We start from the raw sequence: 24968 nt of genomic DNA, 5'->3' as shown, positions 1-24968 counted from the left end.
ATGAATATTGTGACATATTAATGTAAGAAATTAAACAGTAAAATTAGTTTTAATTTTATTAGCATCTCGCGGCAACTGAAGATAATACTAAGTCAGTTCTGATGTAATTTAAGAACACGAATAATGTTACCGTATCATCAAAGTCGGTACGGGAGAGAGAACAGCGGCTTCTAACTCCAAAACGGCTAAGCTGGATGCGTAGCCATTGCTGAAGTTCAGTATATGATTGGCTGTAAAGCCCGGTACCTGAAAGAAAAGTACTGAGCCTGTAGACAAACTGTAGACCTATTACGGTCGAAGACAGGCCAGCATAATTACAATTTTTTTTATTGCCTATCTAGACAGACGAGCATACCACCTAATGATAAGTGGTTACCGTCACTCGTGCACGTCAGCAATTCCAGGGACACAACCAACCATTGACTACTTTCCGTAACCCTCGTTTGACTAAGGTCATGTCATATGCGTACCAAATTCGTTTCCTAACGTGATCTACAAAGAGACCATCGCACTATATAAATTTTATGAAATCCATAAAAATATGACATTAGTAAGTCGTAGAGCGTATTCTGAGAATGCGAGGGTAGGTACTGCTATTTTGCCTATTTATCATGCTGTACTATGTATAGGCTTCGGCAATAACTTAATTTAGGGCTATAACCCTTTCCGCCTTTACGAGATTTACTTATTGTCTTGTACTATAGTTGACCGCAATCAAGCATTGACATTGTCCACTTACCATTTGCTCATTGACGTACCACGTGATATTGGCAGCTGGTAGAGAGGGAGGTGATGTGCAATTCGCTCTAATGTGATCACCGCCGACATACGTCATCCGATCTGTGGTCACATTTGGACCGATCAATGGAGGCTCTGAAAAGAAATGTAAATTAAAATCTATTGACCAAACATAGATGCGACAGAATAGGAACATTAGTTATAACGACACAAAGTGACTTTCAAAGAGCTTTGTAACTGTTAATTATACGCCTGATATAAGATTAGTTTTGCTTCCAGGAACAAGTCAAACATATATTTAATGGATGCATAAAGGTGAAATTCTAGTTGCAGATTGAACTTCGTGGAAAACACCCGACATCTCGGTACAAAGCAACATCGGAGTTTCCACACGAAAATTATTAAAGATTCTCCGAAATACGCTCCCGTAATTTATACTAATGTATAAATCTACAGTGTTTTTTACGGATGTTCCATTATAACTACTGAACCGTGCATCCGATTACCTTGAAACTTGGTGTCCATGTAGAAAATACATGTACTTAATGGATAGGCTAATATTTATATGAGTGTTGGACTCCCTACACCAGTTGCGGGGGCTTTAATGATGAGAATCTTTGTGGGGGTGAGAAATAATAATGTTATACCTTTAAACAAGAAATTCTTGTATATTAATATATATATGTATATAATCTGAATCTCAGAAACGGTGGCAACGATTTTCATAAAATTTAGTATACAGGGGATTTCGGGGGCGATAAATCGATCTAGCTACGATTTATTTTCAGAAAATGTTGTTTTTATTCGTGTTTTCAATCATCAACTCTTCCCGACATCTATTGGCGAATAATAATACTATTTTTCTTAATTGAGGGGAACTAACCAAGATGGCGTTATAAAAAAAAACATCGTCTAGTCATAGGGTCATCGTCTAGTGTTAATTTTAAATTCCCAGCGAAGCGGACGGGTACAGCTAGTTCAGTAATAAAAACAGTCTGCAACAACGGGCTTCGACGAAAGTAAAACATGACAGTACGAATTTTGAAATTCCGAAAATATTTTTTGGTGTACGGCGTTAGGCGTAAACAGAACACGGAGTGGCAGATTGAAATCGAACCCAATTTTTCGGACAAAATTCCAGTTGCGTTCTGAATATGCAATATTTCACAGAACCTAATAAAGCATTCCTCGGAATGGTAGGAAATACGCGTGCACACGTTTTCAAATGATTAATGCCAGGTATTTTACGTACGATTTTAGATGCGCGAATCTATTTGAAACAAATGCGAGAGTTGGGATGTGAATTTTCCGAATCTCCAATAAATGTTGCAAATGTGAAAAATTGTTTGTTATTCAAACAAAGAAAATATATATTGCAAACGATCGGGATTCAAATCAAATCAAATCAAAAAAGTTTTATTCAACATAAATGAAAGTACATACTTGTTGAACGTCAAAAGAATTACCGCCAATTCACAAGAATTAGCCTCCGTCCTGAGAAGAATTGGCAAGAAACTCAGCGGGCATGTTTTTTTTTTTTTTTTTTAAATATTAGATTTTTATTTTTATTTTAAATATTATTATTTTTTTAAATATTCATATTACAATAAGTAATTATAACATAACAATTTTACAATATTGAAATTCCCGGAGCGAGCAACTCATTCCCACTTTGTGCAATCTTCTAGATAATCATTGACTTTATAGTAAGCTTTATTGCACAGATGTTCTTTAATAGTTTTCTTAAACCTATGTATATGTAGGTTCTGAACATCTTGTGGGATTTTGTTGTACAGGCGCACAGACAAACACCCGAATGAATTTCGTATCTTATGTAACCTACTCATCGGCACAACAAGCTTGTGTTTGTTCCTAGTATTTTTATTATGTATGTCCGACATCTTAGGAAACTCCTCAATATGTTTACGAACATACATCAAATTTTCAAAGATGTACTGGGATGGCATAGTGAGAACTTTAATTTCTTTAAATTTTTCCCTCAGGGATTCCCTTGAGTGCATGTTATAAATAGCACGTATAGCTCTTTTCTGCAGAATAAATATCATTTCTACATCGGCCGCATTGCCCCATAGCAAAATGCCATAGGACATGACACTGTGGAAGTAACTAAAGTAAACTAAACGAGCCGTGTCCGCATTTGTTAACATTCTAATTTTTTTTACTGCGTATGCTGCAGAGCTAAGCTTACTCGCCAATTTATGAATATGAGGTCCCCACTGCAGTTTGGAGTCCACTGTTATACCAAGAAATACGGTTGACTCAACAAGCTCCAATGATTCCTCAGAAACAATTACATTACTATCTACTTGTCTCACATTTAAAGATGATTTAATACATTTTAAAGTAAATTTAATACATTTCGTTTTCTTACTATTCAATAATAGGTTATTGATACGGAACCAATGAACCACACACGAAATCGCATCATTCACTTCGTCATAGACTTGTAATTGTCGTTTAATTTTAAATAATAAAGATGTATCATCTGCGAATAATACGACCTCGTGTCGGGACTCAATAAAACTAGGCAAATCGTTTATATATATTAGAAATAAAAAAGGACCCAAAATGGAACCCTGAGGTACACCCATTTTCAACGTGGTGCCTGAAGATCTATTTCCTTTCACATCTACTGTTTGTATCCTTCCTGATAAATAGGAAGTAATAAGTTCCAATGCACCATCCCTAATACCATAGTGATGTAGTTTCCTCACCAATGTTTCATGTTCAACACAGTCAAATGCTTTGGATAAGTCACAGAAAATTCCAAGACAATCATGCGATTCCTCCCAAGATTGAAATATATTTTTGATTAGATAAGCACCTGCATCAGTTGTAGAGCGACCCCTTGTAAACCCGAATTGTTTATTATGAAGCAGGTTATTTGAATTGAAATGTTCTAAAAGTTGTGTCAAAATAATTTTTTCAAAGATTTTACTCAACGTAGGGAGTACTGAAATAGGTCTATAGTTAGAGGGGTCATCAGTACTACCAGATTTAAAAAGAGGAATCACTTTACTATGTTTCATTAAGTCAGGAAATACACCACACTTAATACAATCATTAAAAATACTAACAAGATGAGAAGCAATAATGTCTATTACAGACTTCAAAACCTTTACTGATATTCCCCACAAGTCAGCTGTATTTTTTACATTAAGGCTATTAAAACTTTTTATTATATTGTTTGAATTAATTTTCTTAAATTTAAAAATTTCATTGCATTTCTTGACATGGTTATGCAATAATATTTCAGCTGCTGTGGGGGATGAATTTAGAGATGTGGTAGTTGAAACTGGAATGTCAGAGAAAAACTTTTCAAAAGCATTAGCCACATCTTCATGACTAGTTACCAATTTATCGTCTATTTTTAACGAGAATTCTTGATGGCTATTTCTGACTTTTCCACTTTCTCTACCAATGATGTTCCAAGTCATCTTTATCTTGTCAGGGGCATTTTTGATTAAATCACTTAAATGTAAAGATTTTGCCGCTAAACAAACTTTTCTAAATAGTTTGGAATAGTTCCTGACATATTGATGAAATGTTTCATCATTATTATAAGCTTTTTCAGAGTACAGATCATACAATTTTTTTCTACTTTTGTACACTCCGGTGGTGGCCCACTCGCTGAACACCGTTTTGTTTTTTAATGTTACAGTTTTAGGAATAAATACATCAGTAAAGACCATATTAATTCTCTCAAACATATTCTGGTATGATAAATTTGGGTTTTTGTTATAAATAATTTCTGAATGTTCTTGCTTAATATTATTTCTAAACTTCTCAATTCGTTTTTTATTAATAGGAACAATCACAAGAGTATTTTTATCTTTAGAATTCATAATAGATTCAAAAGACACAAATTGTCCACTATGGTCTGATGTTAATTGATTAATAATTTTTTTGTTAATCGGTGTTACATTTGTAAATATGTTATCTAAACATGTTGCCGATGTGGTCGTTGTCCTAGTAGGCTCTAGAAATAAGTTTGGGAGGTTATATGACTTTAACAATGTTCTGAATCTAATAGTGGTATTTGTGTTTTCTAAAAGATTGATATTATAATCACCAAATACAAAAATTTGTTTATTAGAGACAGAAAGCTTTAGCAATACATTTTCCAAAATATTTTCAAAAGAATCATATAACGCATCAGGAGGTCTGTACACACTTACAACAATGAATCGCTCAAGCTCTACACAGGCCATTTCAATAATCCGTTCCACAGAGAGGCTCACAATGTCTCTACGTTCCTTACATTTATAATCTTTATTAACAATGATCAGTGAGCCACCTCGTATAGCATTCTCTCTGCAGAAGGAACTCACAACCTGGTGATTTTTAAAATTACAATTTAATTCATATTTTTTAAGCCAATGTTCAGTTACACATAGAACATTGACTTTATTAAAATCTAGGAACAAATCAATTTCAAGTTCTTTACCCATCAAACCTTGTAAGTTCTGATGCACCAGGTTGATCACAGTTGTTTTCAAAGAAACATTATTGGTTGATGGGTTGTGTCCAAATAAATCATGTTTACTGCAAGAGGTAAACTCTGTTGTCTTAGGATTTAATTTAAATTACTTGGAACGGATTCCAAATTAATAAATGTCATATTTTTTTCCTGCTCAAAAGAAGCAGTAGGTTGATTAGCCAAATTCATGGCTAGATAAATATGTAAAAAATAATGTAGCGAGTTTGCTACTTGTCTAAAATTGTAGCTACCTAAATAGTATTTGTTAGGTTTTGTCATAATAATACATTTATTTTTTATCATGCAATTAATGTCAATAGTATAGAATGTATTTTCTGATTTGCATGGTGTCATGACATAATAATTATTTACATTAGAAACTGTTTGCATGAAATCATTAATGCTATGTCTTATTTTATTTTCTGCTGGCATACTCTGAATAAATGGAAATGCAAACATGATGATCTTTTTCACCTGTAGTGTTAATAATTGATTTATTTGATATTTTATATCTCTTATATCTGCATTTCCCCTTCTCCCAATCATTATAATTATTGTTGTGTTAGGGCAATGAGTCACATTTAAAATTTTATTAAGTATGTGGGTACATGAAGCCCCAGGCATACAATAATTTATGACAGATTGTCCCAAACACAGATCATTCAGCGCTACACCCATATTTTTTCCTAGTTCATCACTAAATATTTTAATAATGTTTTTAGTAAGCACAGGTTTCATTATGTTGTTTACAACGGGCTTAGAGGTAGAACTAGAAATTTGATTTTGACTATTGGAACAGTCTGGTACTGGAGAACCCGCTATAGAGCAGTGGCATTTACAATTAGCATATTGTAATGTCAAAGATTCAAATCGCTCTTTATTATTATTACATAAATCAAGCAGGTTATCCATCACCGATATATGTTCACATATGTCTTTTTGAGCATATTCATAGTTTTTAGTGACACTGTCCAAATCTGTTTTCAATAAATTTATTTGTGAGGTTAACTTTTCTATTTCTAACTCATGATTGTGATGAACAAGTTGTAATTCTTCAAGTGAAGTATTTAGTTTTGTGCGCAGTGCATTTCGGTCTTTGCATATAGTTTTTATATAATTGATAGATTTTCTAGGTTTTAATAGTTTCTCCGTTTTATTTATAAACTTATTTAGTTTAGAATATCTCTTACACTTTTTCTTACTAAGAACTAATCGAGAGGAATGTGTACTATCAGAGTCACCACCAGTCAAATCTATTGTAGGTATGTCACACTGAGAAGTGGTGATCACTGTTCCCGAAGCTGGTTCACTCTCGATCAGTTCCGAGTACAGGCTCTGTGTTTTTTGGGCTTTTAGATTTATTATCTCTAACTGTAAATTAGAGATACAATCATGTGCCTCAGAAAGTTTGACTTTCAGTTCAGCTGAGAGTTGGAGCGACTCAACATACTCACCGCTGCACTGATCGAAGCCGTCTACAACAATTTGTAATTTCTTGTTAGTCTCAAGAACTTCATTGTATTCAATGAAGAGCTGAGACAACTGTCCTTTCAACATGGTATTTTTCTTTATTACCTGGAGTGTTTCGACCTCGTTGTCTTCTCTCTCTTTTAGTAGTTGTTGACACTGTTCCCGTGATGTTTTTAGTTGCTGAAGAGCCACTTGAAGTTGGTCATCAAGTGTTTGTGTGATTAAGTGTTTCAGAAACATAGTTTATAACTAGGATTACCATGTGGAGTAATTTTCATGATCTTAAATGATGAAATGATAAATTTTTTTTATTGCTTAGATGTGTGGACGAGCTCACAGCCCACCTGGTCTTAAGTGATTACTCGAGCCCATAGACATCTACAATGTAAATGCGCCACCCACCTTGAGATATAAGTTCCAAGGTCTCAGCATAGTTACAACGGTATATTATTTATCATAGCAGGAATACCCGGTATTACCCGGGTCATAATATGTTCGCTATTCCGTGATTCTATGTACCGCAACAATACTGGTAGCTTATGGACCAGAGTGTGACATAAAGACTGTGACGTGTGTTATTTTAACGAAAAAAAAAGTCGATTGAACTTGCGTGAGAGGTTTTTCATCAAACTAGAGGTCCCGAAGTAGTCCAAATTCGACTATAATTAATTGGAGTTGTAAGTTTGTACACTATTATGATTGTATTTTATGCTTCTATAATCACAAACTTCGCTAAGACTAAACTATAAAAAATATTAACAAAGACAAACAATATTTAATCTCAATTTGACAACAGACGTCGAGAACAAAAGTTTGACAATAAATAGTATGCATGCGTGTGTGCGTCAAATACATGGTATGTAGTGTGTGTAATGTTTTCTTTATTGATTTACTGTATCTTCTATGCATTATTTTAAAAAAATATTAGCATTGTGCACTTCTTCTCTATATTCTCTATAAGTGTGGAAAATTTCATACTCCTCCGTCCGCGCAATTTTCGTAAAAAGGGATACAAAGTTTTTGCTTCACGTATTAATATATAGATGACCATTGATGAAAAAGACTCGATTTAATGTATACAGAAAATGTTGATTTGGAAAGTAAGTTGGTGGTATTCTTTATTAAAATTTTACAAAAAATTAAGTTCTGTTTCGGTACAACCAATATCTGTCCTCCAAGTCCTCTTTGAGAATCATATACAGGGTGTTACAAAACTACCCGTAAAGCCGAAAGGAGGTTCAATGAGGCCTTATAACGAGTCCATTCACAATATTTAAGAACCGTAGTAACGCTGTATAGCATACCACAAAAAAATAAAAAAAATATTATTATATTCACTGATGTGCAAACCCTATTTCAGTAAAATTAAAGAGTAAACTACGCAGAATGTACCTACATTAAAAAAAAAACTCGCAATAGTTGTAGGATATCGATTTGAAGGTTTGAAATTGACAACATACATTTTTTTTTTCCAACTTGACATTTTTTGAAGCCAAGTACTTGAATATTATATTATAATGACATCCTTTTATTGAGGTACCAAACATTTATGAATGAAAAATAGAGAAAAATATTAAAGTAGACAATTATTAAGTAAAATAGATGCGAAGGCCTTTCTGTTAAATAATCTTGTTCCCTGACATGACAGCTTACTAGGGTTGACAAAACTTTTTGGCTTTGACAATTAATTATATTTTTTACGGGGTATTTTGTAACACGTTGTAAATTATCCAATGACATCCGAAATCGATTATCCATCCTAGTATGTGGTAAGCGGTGGTCACGTCAACTGATTAAGTTAGACACCGTCAGCCTATAACAGTGACTCCATGGCTAAGCTGGGTGAATCCGTGACCTTCCCGCTAACTCTGGTTCTTAGGAGCAAACGCCCGTCGTTTGATCTATACATACCTACAACTACCATCTCGGCAGATTTAATATCCGTGTGGAAGAGAGGAGCGTCAGCTGAAACCTCACACTGGTATTCTCCGGTTAGTGTTCTATCGACTTCTGTCAGCACTACTTTGTTTTGATCGGATGCTGCCACCTGTAAAAAATGTGATGCACGTAAATTGAAATCATTTTGTATTTATAGTATACTAGCGGCCCGCTCCGGCTCCGCTCGAGTCTTTACCAAAAAGAACACTTATAAGAATATTTTAGGTAATTTTTTTACACTTTGGGTTACATTATTGGAGTTTTAGTAAGTATCCCTAATTTTTTTCAAAAAATATTATAGCCTATGTTACTCGGAAATAGTGTAGCTTCCAAACAGTGAAATAATTTTTCAAATCGGTTCAGTAGTTTCGGAGCCTATTCGATACAAACAAACAAACAAATATTTCCTCTTTGTAAACAATAATAATAACAATAATAATATAATAATATAATATAATATTAGTATAGAAGTATATATATTAGAAGTCGCCGTGGCCTAATCTACCCATCTATGCAAATAAAAATTATCAATGGTACTCTTTTTTCTGACAGGGTGCAGAGCTTCATTCGAAGTTTCTGCGCCTAAAGGAGACGAGGTTATGTGGAACTTGATAATTAAGTTTTAGGGCTCTACCCACTAAACAACTCCATTTGCATTCTCTTATCCAACGTAACTACGCCGTGTGAGAGATCGAACGTGTTACTATTGTAGACAGACCAGGTTTGAAAGTTATAGCAGCCGTTGTAACTATACTGAGACCTTAGAACTTATATCTCAAGGCGGGTGGCGCATTTTCGTTGTAGATGTCTGTGGGCTCCAGTAATCACTTAACACCGGGGTGGGCTGTGAGCTCGTCCACCCAACTAAACAATAAAAAAAAAAAAGCGTACAGCACGCTTGATGGTGAGTGGTTACCGTTGCTCATGCAGGACTGCAATATTAGAGGCATAACCAAGCCACTGCCCTTACATACTCCCCACAAAAATCTTTTGAAGAAGCTCGCGAATACTTTTACTAATGTTAATATAACTACAGGTTTTATTGAGTAAGTATAATTGATAAGGGCCTATAAAATGCATTATGAGCTTAGGCGAGTAGGTACCAATGCCTTTCGTAGGCCCGGAAGCAATTATGTGATAGAATTTGAAAGCTGGAAAACTGATATACAACGAACCCTATAACCGGAGAAGAATACTTGTATTCTTAATATATTAGCGTTTGCTTTATTCTTTACTCTATTGACTGACCAATTTACTCTCACTCAATTTACTATATCTATTTATTAATTACACTTCATGTAAAATTTACATTGGCGGACTTAATGCCTAAGGCATTTTCTACCTGTCAACCAAAGATAGTGCAGAGTAAATAGTGGTAGGTAATAATAAAATTATCTATGCTACTAAAATTTTATTTGCTGCAAATAATGCAATTTTTTTGTTTTATTTGGCCATTTAAAGTCTACAGTGTTGCAATATTTATGAATAAAATAAAGAAAAAATAAATAAATAAAGATTAAATTTTTCTTTTAGCACCAGAGAAAAAAACGCAATTCGCATTTTTTATGTACAGCACATTTTTTTCCAACATCCATTCTCGATTCAAAAACAGAGAATTTAAAATAATGTCATATGTGTTCGCATTAAAATCAACAAGTGCAAACAATGAAACACGAAATGCGGTTAATAATTAATGCAAAAGATTCATTAGCGAAAATAATTTACGGTTTTCACATCAGAATGTTACAGCAGATTAAGTACTGGGATGTTTCACTGAATTCATTCTATACTATTGTGCAGTCGATTCATGAATACGCCAAATTTAAAATATTCTTTTGTTCAAAAATATATATAGCTCTTTGCTCGTAGCTGCGTCTGCATTCTCTACATTTAATATCACGTAGGTAGAGGACCCGTACTTCGCAGTGGAATAAAAGGTAGCCTATATATTATATATTTTTTAATTTTTTTTTTCTTTTTTTAGTATTGCCCTTGTAGGCGGATGAGCATACGGCCCACCTGATGGTGAGTGGTTACCGTCGCCCATGGACTTCAGCAATGCCAGGGGCAGAGCCAAGCCGCTGCCTACCAAAACCACACTGCCATTTTTCCAAATTTCATCAAAATGGAATGAGTGGCTTGAGCGTTAAAGCGTGAAAAAGTAACAAAGCGTCAGAGGTACTTCTATTTTAATAATAATATTGTTTAAGTACTGTACAATTTACAAGTAAACTCCTAATAACTCTACACAATGATAACATTTTGATACGTTCGATTATAATGTAACAAAGTCATATCATGCATCATATATTCTGCTTTAAATTATTTTCTATGTGCCTGTGAAATACGAGAAGGGCTACATAACATTATTTTCCGGAGACTACGTGCATAAGCAAACAAACAGAGAAACTATAATGTTTACTGGTGGCAGGAAGTCTTGTGAGTCCTCTCGGGTAGGTACCAGCACCCTGCTTATTTCTGCCGTGAAGCAGTAATGCATTTCGGTTTGGAGGGTGGGGTAGTCGTTTTACTGTACTCCAGACCTTAGAGCTCATATCTCAAGGTGGGTGGAGGCATTTACTTTGTAGATTTGGTTTTTGCTCTATGGGCTCCGGTAACCGTTTAACACTAGGTGAGGCTGTGAGCTCGTCTACCCATCTAAGCAATAAAGAAAAAGAGTCGATAAAAATACAATGATTTTATTATTTCAACTTAATATCCTCACCTAAAATGATGATAACGTGTATGCTTTTTAACTACATCCAATGTTATGCATTTTGGGGAGGTATTCTTAGTTCATAGGCTATGTGAGTGGAGCTTAAGTGGTAAGGCTTGAGACCTGACATCGCTGACAATGCTATTGTGTTATCTGATACATCGCTCAAGCAGTATTGCACGACTTATTTCCGGTAGAAATAGGCCATATCGTACCTAATTCGAATGGACCATTACGTAGCGGCTGCAGAATGTAGTTGGGAGGTATACTCTGCGTTTAATTACAAACAGACTGAATGTTTGTAATCACAATACGTCCTACAACTAACAAGGCAAATGCAAAAATATTTTTTGGGGATTTGATTTATATTACGAGTACTTAATCGTGGAAAAGAATAATGTCATTAGAATAACTATTGTCGAAATTTGACTATAAATATTAATTTAAGTTATAAGTTTGAACAATATTATAGTTCTATTGTCAATAACTTTACTTCTATAATCCCAGATTTCGCCAAGCCATAAGTAATGTTCAAGACAAACAATATTAATCTATTCTCAATTTGACCACAGAATTTAACTATAAACAAAAGAGTATTTATTACATATGCTGTGTGTCAAATATGGTAGTGTGTGTAATGTTATTTTTTATTGATTTAATGTATTTTTTATACATAATTAAAAAACAATATTAACTTCCAGCATTCCTTCTTTATATTTTCTATAAGTGTGGGAAATTTCAAAGCAAGAAATAAATGGTAGTCCGTTGGAGGAAGGCGTCTGGCGAATACGGTGGGTGACGAATGGTTTCTAATTGCACTTCCTGTAGAGTTAAAACGGTTTTTCATGCTGTATGAAGTCTCGCGTTATCATGGAGCAATAATAGTGAAGATCGATTCATGAGTCGGGGCTGTTTCACTGCAAGCTTTGCTGTCATGGTTCGGAGTTCGGCACAGTAGACATCTGCCGTTATTGCTTGACCAGATCGGAGAAAGCTATAGTGAATAAGACCACGCTGAGACCACCAAACAGTTACCATTACCTTTTTATTGGTAAGCTATGCTTTAGAACACTGTTGCGGCGTTTGACCTGGGGCCAGCCATTGCATTTTTCGCTTACGGTTATCGTAAAGAATCCACTTTTCATCACATGTCACAATTTTATCCAATGCACCTTTATCTTTGTATCGATTCAACAAGGCAACACAAGTTTCAACACGCGTTTATGTCTGGAGAGATGGATTTTACTGGTGGTAGGACCTCTTGTGAGTCCGCGCGGATAGGTACCACCGCCCTGCTTATTTCTGCCGTGAAGCAGTAATGCGTTTCGGTTTGAAGGGTGGGGTAGCCGTTGTAACTATACTGAGACTTTAGAACTTGTATCTCAAGGTGGGTGGCGCGTCTACGTTGTAGATGTCTATGGGCTCCAGTAACCACTTAACATCAGGTGGGCTGTGAGCTCGTCCACCCATCTAAGCAATAAAAAAAAAAAAAAAAAAAAAGATCAGTCAAATCACGAGGCATTCGTTTGTCATATTTTTTTCTTTTATTGATTTGACGCAAACGAGTCTATATTGTTGGTTTAGGTAACGTTAAGCCATGCCGCTAATTCCTGGGTAGGTTGGCTCGGATCGGCTTCCACCATCTCTTTCAATTCATTGTTATTCACATGTGTGTGGGCGGTCTTCCACGTGGTTCGTTCTTCAAATCAAAATTTCCATCACGAAAGCGTTTAAACCAAAATCGCACGGTGCGTTCATCAGCAGTCCCCTCTCCAAACGCAACATTGACATTGTAAGCTGTTTCTGCAGCATTCGTTCCAAAAATCACTCGAATTTTCAAAGTATCCATCTTTCTTGTTTAAGTTGAATAAAAAAAACAACTAAAAGTCGATAATCGAATGTTGCAACTTTTAAAAAAAGAAGAATCTCATAGGTACCGTTTGAAAAAAGTTTCACTCAAAAATCTCAAACCATGAAGGCTCTATGTCAATTCGAAGTATCTATTACAATAAAGCGACAATTTCATTCTTTAACCCCTATTATAAACAAAATTAGTGTCTGCGTCCGGACTTGGAACATTAAATACAGTTTCACACCGTATGTCTTTATCCTTTAGGCCACGACTATATTGCGATGGTGGCAATATAAAACTACCCATACAAGAGGTATTCCTCCATTAACTTAACGCGTGCCACCTTAACGACTAGCTCTGAGACTTATTAATGGTTATTGCAAGCAGACTTTATAAGAGAGATTTCTGATGCTTGAACCTAAAGGCGCATCCCGATTGGAAGATAAGTCTTCACTGCTGCCAAAGCCTCGATAGCTGGAGTCCACAGACCGGTTATCGACTGAGGCGCGAAGACCTAGTATCGTAGGCCACCGCACCAGCAGTGCTGATCCTCCTCGCGTCAACCTTCGGAGCTAGGCTCAGTCGTGAAGCGTCTGCTACCAAGATAGCTATGAATAAATAGCCTTTATCACGCTCACAACAAAGTGACAGGTTTGGCAACCACGCCCCTGCGGTCTAATCATCATTCCAGATCTACTACAACACCTGTTAGAACTCCGTCAGAAGACCGACCATCTCATACGCGGGATGGGAACCAATTTTATACGATTGCTCGTAGGGGATACGGCAAACAAACACACACTCTAATAACTATGATTGAGGCTGAATTGGAACTGTGTCGATTTTAAACAAGTTATCAGCCCTGGCGGTTGCGCCAACGGTCGTGAGTTCGATTCCCACATCGGTTCGTTTGATCTTTGTCTGGGTATTTATTATCTACATACCTATATATTTAAACATATATATGTAAGTATGTTTATTAGTCTTTGATGCTCATAACAGAGGGAATCCTAAATTGGGGCCTTATGTCCGTGCGTGATTTGTTATTATTAATTTGGCGTAAATGGTTGATCGAGCTTATGGCCCATCCAGATGAAGCGGTTGCGGGGGTCCATTGATGTTATAATGCAAATGCCATTTGTCATCTTGAGGCATGGGGTCGAAATTTTAATTATATTGTATATAACGGTTATCCCACCTGATATTATACTGAGAATAGGCGTGTTTATGGATTGAGTAACTTCTGGTAGTGAACAAAATTTTTCCTTGCTAAATTTTTGTTTGCTTTTTGCTTAGATGGGTTGACGAGCTCACGACCCATATGGTGTTAAGTGGTTACTGAAGCACATTTACAACGCAAATGCTTCCACACACCATGAGACATGAGTTCTAAGGTCTCAGCTTTAACAGTAGAATGGCTGCCCCGTCCTTCAAACCCCGAAACGCATTACTGCTTCACGGTAGAAATAGGCAGGGCGGCGGTACCTACCCGTGCCGACTCACAAGACGTCCTACCCCCAGTAATTACACAAATTATAATATTGCGGGTTTGATTTTTAATACACGATGTTACTCCTTCACCGTGGAAGTCAATCGTGAACATTTGTTAAGTACGTATTTCTTTGAGAAAAAATTGTATTCGCCTGCGGGATTCGAACACCGGTGCATCGCTACATACAAATGCACCGGACGTTTTATCCTTTAGGCCACGAGTACTTGAAATTGCAATTGTAGGTACGGGTGTTTGATAAATGTGACATCCAAATACACCTACCATCGCCTAATGCTTTATCAACCTTTGACTGGTAAAGTATTGGCATTGTCTCTGCCAATATATCAATCCTTGTTAAGTGTATCAAGTAATACAAGTTTTTCTGTTGATATTTAAACCATCCCAGGCTACATCGTACTTAAATCAAATTCACTAGAGGCACATAATTATGACGTTCAAGTTTCTGTTTGTTCACTCAAGTATAACTTGGTTGCTAATAGTCGGCGTAATACCACCAACTTCGAGATCCAGATAAACCAAACATTTGGACGCAAGATAAACACTAAATTTATGTAAGCTCTGTGATTTTAACGCGAAACGTAAAAGTCAAATAGAATCAGTATATCGAATTGAGAAGAAATTGATTTAACGTTGATTCAATATGAAATTTACAAATAGGATTCCCATTGTAGTATGTACTCAATCATATGTGCCTTAAATTAAGTCTCTGTGTTCAAAGAATCAACTATTATGTCATTAAGGGTTCCAATCAATATTTAGGTGAAGCGGTCTCAGTTCGTCTGCCCAGCTCGTGGACTAGCTCGCGGCTCACCCGGTGTTAAGTGGTTACCGGAGCCCATAGACATCTACAACGTAAGTCTCAGTTTTTACAGTTCACGACTGCCCCACCCTTCAAACCGAAACGCATTACTGCTTCACGGCAGTAATAGGCAGGGTAGTAGTACCTACTTGTGCGGGCTCACAAGACGTCCTATTACCAGTAAAAAGATCTACCTAACATTGATATTGTGATGTCAAAGGATTGCAATTACCGCTAACACGATGCGAGCTATAGGGTTGTGCGCCAACACAGTTCAAAAAGCACACAAAGATGGCTGTATCTAAGAGCGAATAAATAAAATTTATTTAGAGACTTTTATAATACTCACGTCCACTTTGATTTCTGCGACTGGAAAGACTTTGGTGGCTGGCGACTCTTTGGGTACATACCGATAAAATTCTATCATGTTCCTATACCACCTTATTGAGTATAGCAATGCTCCTTCTAATTCGTATGTGCACATTAGTTCCGCGTCGGTACCCGTTAGAACCGCCTTTGGAACGTGGATCTGCAGAGATTTGAGACTATTCACTGTACCTGTGAAAGATAGGAAAAATATATTAATATTATTTACTAGCTGACCCGACAGATTTCGTAGTGCCTCAATCGATAAATAAAAACCTAAACTTATGTATAAAATAAACTTAAAACAAACAAAAGGAATCCGTCCGACAGGGGATACATCAAAGGAAAAACAAAATTGTTATTTTTATTTAATTCCGAACATTTTCATTCATTTATCGACCTTTTAAACCTTCTCTGGACTTCCACAAATAATTCAAGACCAAAATTAGCCAAATAGGTCCAGCCGTTCTCGAGTTTTAGCGAGATTAACGAACAGCAATTCATTTTTATATATATAGATTATCCGAACCTTTCTCTAGCCGCAGCAATGATTAACACAGGTTCAAACGAAATCGGGTGTATAGGAACTTGATTTTTTTTTTATAAAAAGGAACAATTTCCTTTGGACCTAACTTAGTGAGAATGCGTATTAGCATATCGTAATATGTATCAAGATAGATATTACTATCCAATAGGAACATTTAATCTAACAGTATCAAGTGGTATGTATTAGTATCTAATAGGAAAACACCCAAAATTAGACCGATTAAAATCATCACTTCATTATCATCATTCGCCTGCCCTTCTCCCAGTCACTTGGGGTCGGCGCATGTTTTCTCCTTCCATACTCCTCTATCATATACCATTTCTTCGTTCACTCCCTTCTTACATATATCGTCTTTCACGCAATCCATCCATTTCTTATTAGGTCTACCTCTTCCTCTATATCCTTCCACATTCATAGTTAATACACTCTTACCAACCTAATTTTCATTTCGTCTCATCACATGTCCATACCATAGATTAAAATCATCACTTATAAAATGTAATTTAACTTCAAAAAAACTTTTCTAAATGACGTACTTTAAAAAAGAAAACCATTGAAATTCTTTCCTAAATATACAGTAGCTAAGAACTAGTGTTCTAAAATACCACTGTAACCTATAAAAGTGCATTTTAATTTAAAAAATGTGAAACAAAATCTGTCTCTTCGCGATCGCCGCCCGAAACATCTTGAAAGCACCATTTCGCTTCATCTCACAAATGTACCAGGGCATCAAAAACAGCAGGAGTTACATCATAAGATTTTACGATATCGTTCGGTACATTTTACCTTGCTTACCTAACCGAGGTGAGTAAATGCCCACTTTATGACACCTCGTTAGAAGTTAGGCCGTAAAGTTAAATGACGTCACATTCAACGTAGCTTTTCGCTCTTCAAATCTGCCACTTAATACTTTCTACAACTTATTATTGCCTAGTACTTTTTTTTGTTGGAAACTGAAAACAAATTGAAACTGCGATTTCGTTAATTCATTTTGTCGGACGTCAACAGAATCCTAAAAGAGTTTGGGGCGATTGAATTAAATTAATTGTCAGATTCAGAATTCATGCACCAATTTAATTACTACAAGCTGATTGTGGAATTTTAAACAGCTACGTTCTGTTTTGGTTTAACGAAAAGATTACTTGATAATATTTTTAAAATTATTATTACAGAGTATTATTTGACTTTGCGCAAATAAAAAAATTGGCAGTTATAAATTGCCAAAGATAATTATTGCTTTTGAAGTGATAACTTCTTATGGGACGGTAAACTGCTTCGTTACGGCGTCAGTCTGTTTGGCTTCTCTTTCTCTCACACATACGGCAGTGGTACTGAGTCAATGTATGTAGCTCCTAACTATTTATATATCTTTTTCAAGTTATGTTACAATTTTCCTTACATTATCTTAATAATATACACATAAAATTTAAGTAATAACCAAAGCGTTTCTCAAGCTAAGCAAATTCAACAATAAATAGGTAGTTCAACTTAAGTATAACTTAAATAGTTTTGTCTGGCATCCGAAGACGCACGCTTTTTTTTTTTTTTTTTTTTTTTTTTTTTTTTTTTTTTTTTTTTTTTTTTTTTTTTTTTATTGCTCAGATGTGTGGACGAGCTCACAGCCCACCTGGTGTTAAGTGGTTACCTACCTACAACGTAAATGCGCCACACACCTAGAGATATAGTTCTAAGGTCTCAGTATAGTCACAACGGCTGCCCCACCCTTCAAACCGAAACGCATTACTGCTTCACGGTAGAAATAGGCAGGGCGGTGGTACCTACCCGTGCGGACTCACAAGAGGTCCTACCACCAGTAATTACGCAAATTATAATTTTGCGGGTTTGATTTTTATTGCACGATGTTATTCCTTCACCGTGGAAGTCAATCGTGAAAATTTATTGAGTACGTATTTCATTAGAAAAATTGGTACCCGCCAGCGGGATTCGAACACCAGTGCATCGCTCGATACGAATGCACCGGACGTCTTATCCTTTAGGCCACGATGACTTTATTTTTTTTTAATGCCGCTTGCTCATATTACGGTACTAGTTTTTACCGGGAATATAATTATGTACTACATACCTCTTTGGAAACTGAAGTCAAAGATATTATTGTTTGTTTGGTATAGCGATTGCTTTTAATGGATCCTGTGCTGCAGAAATAGTGGTACCAATCTATGAGCGTGACAAAGAACTAAGAAAAAACTTAAGAACTGAGTACGTTTTGTGATTTTTGGAACGAAGTTCCTTATCGGACGATGTGGAGGGGTACCCTAACTGGGAAAAAACGTCCGTAACGTAAGATTTTTATTATTTATGTATAGTCTTAGTATGATGGCTATACAGTGTCTAATGTATAGTCTACGTGATGACGGTTATTATTATTATTCATATAAATAGCTCTTGTCTTTGTATATTATTATTATATATTTTTTATAAACATTGTGAATAAAATAAAGTTGATAACTTTGTAAAGTAGTTTTTTTTATAATTTTTATTAATAAAAAAATCATAATAAAAATGTATACCTGAATAATTATTTTCTTTATACTTTGAATAGAACTTAAAATTAATATTTTCAACTGTTTTATAGCATCGTTTCCTACTGAATTTCACAAATAATCTTGTCTTGTCTGAAAGGGCTATTACACAATTTATACACCACGCGATAGTCTTCTTTAATTTCAATTATTGATAGTCCACTTGGTCGCGCACAAACATAATATTGTCCGACGATATTAGGGAACTCCTTAGAGCTAAGAACGCCTCGATACGCGCCTACGACAGGTATCCTACCGCGGAAAATCGTATTCGAATGCGTGCCCTACAACGCGACGTAAAGTCTCGCATCGCCGAAGTCCGAGATGCCAGATGGTCTGATTTCTTAGAAGGACTCGCGCCCTCCCAAAGGTCTTACTACCGCTTAGCTCGTACTCTCAAATCGGATACGGTAGTAACTATGCCCCCCCTCGTAGGCCCCTCAGGCCGACTCGCGGCGTTCGATGATGACGAAAAAGCAGAGCTGCTGGCCGATACATTGCAAACCCAGTGCACGCCCAGCACTCAATCCGTGGACCCTGTTCATGTAGAATTAGTAGACAGTGAGGTAGAACGCAGAGCCTCCTTGCCACCATCGGATGCGTTACCACCCGTCACCCCGATAGAAGTTAAAGACTTGATCAAAGACCTACGTCCTCGCAAGGCTCCCGGTTCCGACGGTATATCTAACCGCGTTATTAAACTTCTACCCGTCCAACTCATCGTGATGTTGGCATCTATTTTCAATGCCGCTATGGCGAACTGTATCTTTCCCGCGGTGTGGAAAGAAGCGGACGTTATCGGCATACATAAACCCGGTAAACCAAAAAATCATCCGACGAGCTACCGCCCGATTAGCCTCCTCATGTCTCTAGGCAAACTGTATGAGCGTCTGCTCTACAAACGCCTCAGAGACTTCGTCTCATCCAAGGGCATTCTTATCGATGAACAATTCGGATTCCGTACAAATCACTCATGCGTTCAACAGGTGCACCGCCTCACGGAGCACATTCTTGTGGGGCTTAATCGACCAAAACCGTTATACACGGGAGCTCTCTTCTTCGACGTCGCAAAAGCGTTCGACAAAGTCTGGCACAATGGTTTGATTTTCAAACTATTCAACATGGGCGTGCCGGATAGTCTCGTGCTCATCATACGGGACTTCTTGTCGAACCGCTCTTTTCGATATCGAGTCGAGGGAACCCGCTCCTCCCCACGACCTCTCACAGCTGGAGTCCCGCAAGGCTCTGTCCTCTCACCCCTCCTATTTAGCTTATTCGTCAACGATATTCCCCGGTCGCCGCCGACCCATTTAGCTTTATTCGCCGACGACACGACTGTTTACTATTCTAGTAGAAATAAGTCCCTAATCGCGAAGAAGCTTCAGAGCGCAGCCAAAGCCCTAGGACAGTGGTTCCGAAAATGGCGCATAGACATCAACCCAGCGAAAAGTACTGCGGTGCTATTTCAGAGGGGAAGCTCCACACGGATTTCCTCCCGCATTAGGAGGAGGAATCTCACACCCCCGATTACTCTCTTTAGTCAATCCATACCCTGGGCCAGGAAGGTCAAGTACCTGGGCGTTACCCTGGATGCATCGATGACATTCCGCCCGCATATAAAATCAGTCCGTGACCGTGCCGCGTTTATTCTCGGTAGACTCTACCCCATGATCTGTAAGCGGAGTAAAATGTCCCTTCGGAACAAGGTGACACTTTACAAAACTTGCATAAGGCCCGTCATGACTTACGCGAGTGTGGTGTTCGCTCACGCGGCCCGCACACACATAGACACCCTCCAATCCCTACAATCCCGCTTTTGCAGGTTAGCTGTCGGGGCTCCGTGGTTCGTGAGGAACGTTGACCTACACGACGACCTGGGCCTCGAATCAATTCGGAAATACATGAAATCAGCGTCGGAACGATACTTCGATAAGGCTATGCGTCATGATAATCGCCTTATCGTTGCCGCCGCTGACTACTCCCCGAATCCTGATCATGCAGGAGCCAGTCACCGTCGACGCCCTAGACACGTCCTTACGGATCCATCAGATCCAATAACCTTTGCATTAAATGCCTTCAGCTCTAATACTAGGGGCAGGCTTAGGGACTCCGGTAACCGTACTCGTCGAACTCGACAAAGAGGTCGACGTGCAACCTAACCCATGCATCAGCCCGCTGAGTTTCTCGCCGGATCTTCTCAGCGGGTCGCGCTTCCGATCCGGTAGTAGATTCATTCGCGAAACAATTGCTCTTGAGTTGTTAGGTCTCCTTCGGAGGCGCTCGGGCAGTTGTTAGCAAATCCCACCCCTCTTGGCTGAGCCTTTGCTCGTCCACCTGTCCTGGTGAAACTGGAAAGGCCTTCGGGCCACCAGTAAACTTTCAACCATAAAAAAAAAAAAAAAAAAAACAAACATAATCTATTGTTCCGTAGTTATTAAGCTATTGCATAGATTTTATCGCAGGCTTTGACCGCGGCGACTGAATCAAGAAATTCCGTAACGAAAATAATCTGACACCCCCACTACGCTTACTACGTAGCTCGCGTTCAACACATTCACACGTTGCGCTTGTGTAGTGTTTGTGAATAAGCGCGTGGCGTGACGTCACACTGCATGCGTATCATGAAAATTCTGCCCATCTCCCTCTTGCGCGGTCTAGCTTATGAGTGTGAAGGGGAGTTAATGTTTTGCTTTTATTAATGTTTAATATAGCGTGATCTTGTTTTATTATTGTTTTAATATTAAATTATCATTGTATCATTATAATTGCACAACTTGATAAAAAATGCTATGCAATAGCTTTACCGCGGCAGTTCCCGAGTGCCACACGTGTTTTTTTATATATTTATAACACAAAAACAACGAAGGATCGAACTTTAACAACGAACGGCTATTTCGCATTCAACGATTCTGTTGCCAAACAAAGAGATAAAAGCTTTTTAAATCTCAAAATTTATGGTTTGTTTGCGTAAACGGGATACTATTTGGTAAATCGTGGCGTTCGTTTAGTCTTCCAGGGATGTATCAGGGGAACGTCCCCGGGGGTCCGATCGTGAAGCCCAACAATTATATCAGAGTTTTGATTACAAAAATCTTCTAAGCTATTATCAACGGTATCGATGTATATGATTCTTGAAAAAAAAAACTGCTTTGATCTAACACATCATCTGTGTTCCTATTTACAAACTGAGGCGTGGGTCCAGAACTGTAAAGTTTCTATACGCGTTAAATAAAATGATAAAAATATTAAAAAGGTTAGACAACTTAAAATTTGTAAGAATTTATTGTATTATTATTATTTTAAAACGATTCTACTTTTGCTTGAAAACACGAAGCCCTAAAATTTAGTATTGGAAGCTGAAGAGCATCAACAGTGAAAATGAAACGATATCAATACCACTATCTATCCATGGTATGATAGTGTCGAACTAGAATAGTACTAACCCATCTCTTCTCGTGAATGTCATAAAATACTACTCCTCCGACTATTATACTAGCGGACTACGATTGCCTACTTTTTGGTAGTAGGAGCTTTTTTGCCTACCTATTCGCTGGTAGCCTAAGAGGCTATTCCAGCCACGCCTGGATGGGTAGGTGAGCTTACGGGCTCTACCTGAGAGAATTGGCTAACACGAGCCTTATCAAGAGCAATGCTTCGCACAATCTACCACTGGATCGGAATCGCGACCTACTGAGAAAATCCGGCGAGAAACTCAGTGAGCTGTGTCTATGGGAATTATAAGCCTACACTGGCATGTACTACCGTACCTGATGGTTCTAGTTTGAAGGACGGGAGAGCCGTTATACAAACGTTAAGGCTTGGACCTTTTTTATTTTTATTGCCAAGCATGCAGCCCACCTGGCGACCGTCGCCTATGATGGTCAGCAATGCCAGGGACAGAGTCAAGCCGCTGCCTACCGCTAAGGACGTGTCATAGCGCTCGGGTTCACTTCGATAAAGCGGCACGACACGAGAACCCTCTCACCGTGGCCGCTGGTAACTACATAGCCGATCCTGCGGACCAAATGGTAAACAGTCGACGTTGCCAAATATGTCATCTCGGATCCTCCTGATCCACTAACGGTGCTTCTAGGTACCTCACGCACCGGTCATCGTTCTCGTTCAACCCGTCGCTTGCGGTTCGGCGGATAAATTGACCCTCAGACACAGCCCACTGAGTTTCTCGCCGGATCTTCTCAATGGGTCGCGTTTCCGATCCGGTGGTAGTTTCTGCTAGGCACGGCTCTTGCTAGGGTTCGTGCTAGCAACATTGTCAGGTTTGAGCCCCGTGAGCTCACCTACTAGCCCGGTAGCGGTGACAGGGTCTCTCTAGACCAGTGCTTCCCAAACTTATTTTGTCTACTGCCCACTTTGAGAATAAATTATTTTTTAGCGCCCCCATTTTTTATACTAACTTAAAAAAAACTATAGCGAGAGCTCAGTCGGTGTCTAAGAGTCCTCCTAGATGAAATTACAACTCGCCTCCCAAGCCTCTACACAACGCCCCTATTTTTTTGGGTCTATTACCGCCCCCCATTAAGCCTGCAGAGCCCACAAGGGGGCGTTATCGCCCACTTTGGGAAAGGCTGCTCTAGACCATCAGCTTAGGTAGGAAAAAAAATCGCCCGGGAAACACCATAGAGGGGATTACATTTCAGAGCCGGACAGTACGTGGCCGAAAATATCTCTGGAACCGCACTGTGGATGATAGCAGTGGTTCTAGGTAGTCATGGGCGAACCACGGGTCCCAAGATTGGTGACGACATTAATGTAGTACGAATTATCTAATTTTGTATTGCAAAGGTTGTCCAATGCGAACAGTTAAGATAAATATAAGGAAAAAAGGCAACTAATAAGCCTTAGTGCGTCCTCGAGTCTGATATTACTTTAATGCAATAGGCGAGGCATATTTTATGCGGTATCACGTTTTGGATTGTTCGCATCTGTTTTCTATTACATATTCTTTACGCGTAACATTTTTTTTATTCCTGCGTTTATTTATACGTAACGATTTTATCGTATTCATTATTCTATACCGGTTTATAAATTTATGTACTGTATAAGTACCTCATAATGAGTTAACGTGTTTGTCGTATGCAATTTCTTAGAGAGAGAGAGAGAGAGAGAGAGAGAGAAAGAATACATTTTATTGCACACCAAAACACAATTTTCATTCAAAAAACAGTCAAGAAGTAGATACATTTGTACAATAGGCGGTCTTATCGCTAAAAGCTATCTCTTGCAGACAACCGCCTAATTCTGGAAAATATAATAATATAGCAGGATTGTTCCGGTGTACTATACATTATTTTATAAAATAAACAGATACATGTTGGAGTATTTCCACTTTCGGGTAGCGACATGGTAAGCGGGTGGTCTTCGTAAGTCAATAAAACCAGAAATGTTAACTCAGAGCGTATATTACGCAGGAGCGTTCTGTCTGACACGGCGACTCGCTCGCTTCTGAGCTCGAGAGACAACAACGGAGCGTTTTTATAGCAAGGTATCGTGGTGGGACGATGTTGTTTACGACTTTTATCTTGCACGTGTTGTTTTCGATGAATGCTTGCACCTGTTGTTTGTCGTCCCATCTTTATTAGTCATGAACTAATGGTTTATAAAAACACGCGCTGACATGCTTGCTCGTGTTGTTTGTTGTCCCATCTTTATTAGTCATGAACTAATGATTTATAAAAACACGCGCCGACATACATACCCTTTATATATAATATGAAATATATAACTAACTAATTTACCTACTACTAATATACTTACAAACACATAATAAATCAACAGTATGGAAATGATAAATGATAATGATGCAAACAAACAACACTAAGCAGATAAGTAGTGTTCCTTCACCATCCTTTTAAAACAGTTTTCAGTGCATAATCTTGAAAATTTTGCTACAAAGGAAAGAGGACACTATCGTCTGCGAAGAGACTTCGCTTCTCTCCGTATTTTGTACGGTATGTTCCATGGGAGGTG

The 24968-nt window shown here is 37.8% G+C and overlaps 1 protein-coding gene across 1 annotated transcript in view; it reads right to left on the bottom strand.

The window, feature by feature from the left end:
- LOC114243374 (uncharacterized) overlaps window positions 1–24968 on the bottom strand; it is a 113016-nt gene that overhangs the window by 6880 nt on the left and 81168 nt on the right. The window contains exons 2-5 of the mRNA XM_089738980.1: window positions 15877–16085; window positions 8621–8756; window positions 740–873; window positions 131–246 (exon numbers count right to left, since the gene is read on the bottom strand). Of these exons, the coding sequence (XP_089595106.1) occupies window positions 131–246; window positions 740–873; window positions 8621–8756; window positions 15877–16085 (595 nt within the window). The remainder of the gene's footprint in view (window positions 1–130; window positions 247–739; window positions 874–8620; window positions 8757–15876; window positions 16086–24968) is intronic.

This window comes from Bombyx mandarina, chromosome 28 (assembly GCF_030267445.1).
Source record: "Bombyx mandarina strain Sakado chromosome 28, ASM3026744v2".
NCBI classification, from domain to species: domain Eukaryota; kingdom Metazoa; phylum Arthropoda; class Insecta; order Lepidoptera; family Bombycidae; genus Bombyx; species Bombyx mandarina.
Note: the sequence above shows the minus strand (reverse complement) of the source record. Positions and strands in the feature narration are given on the sequence as shown.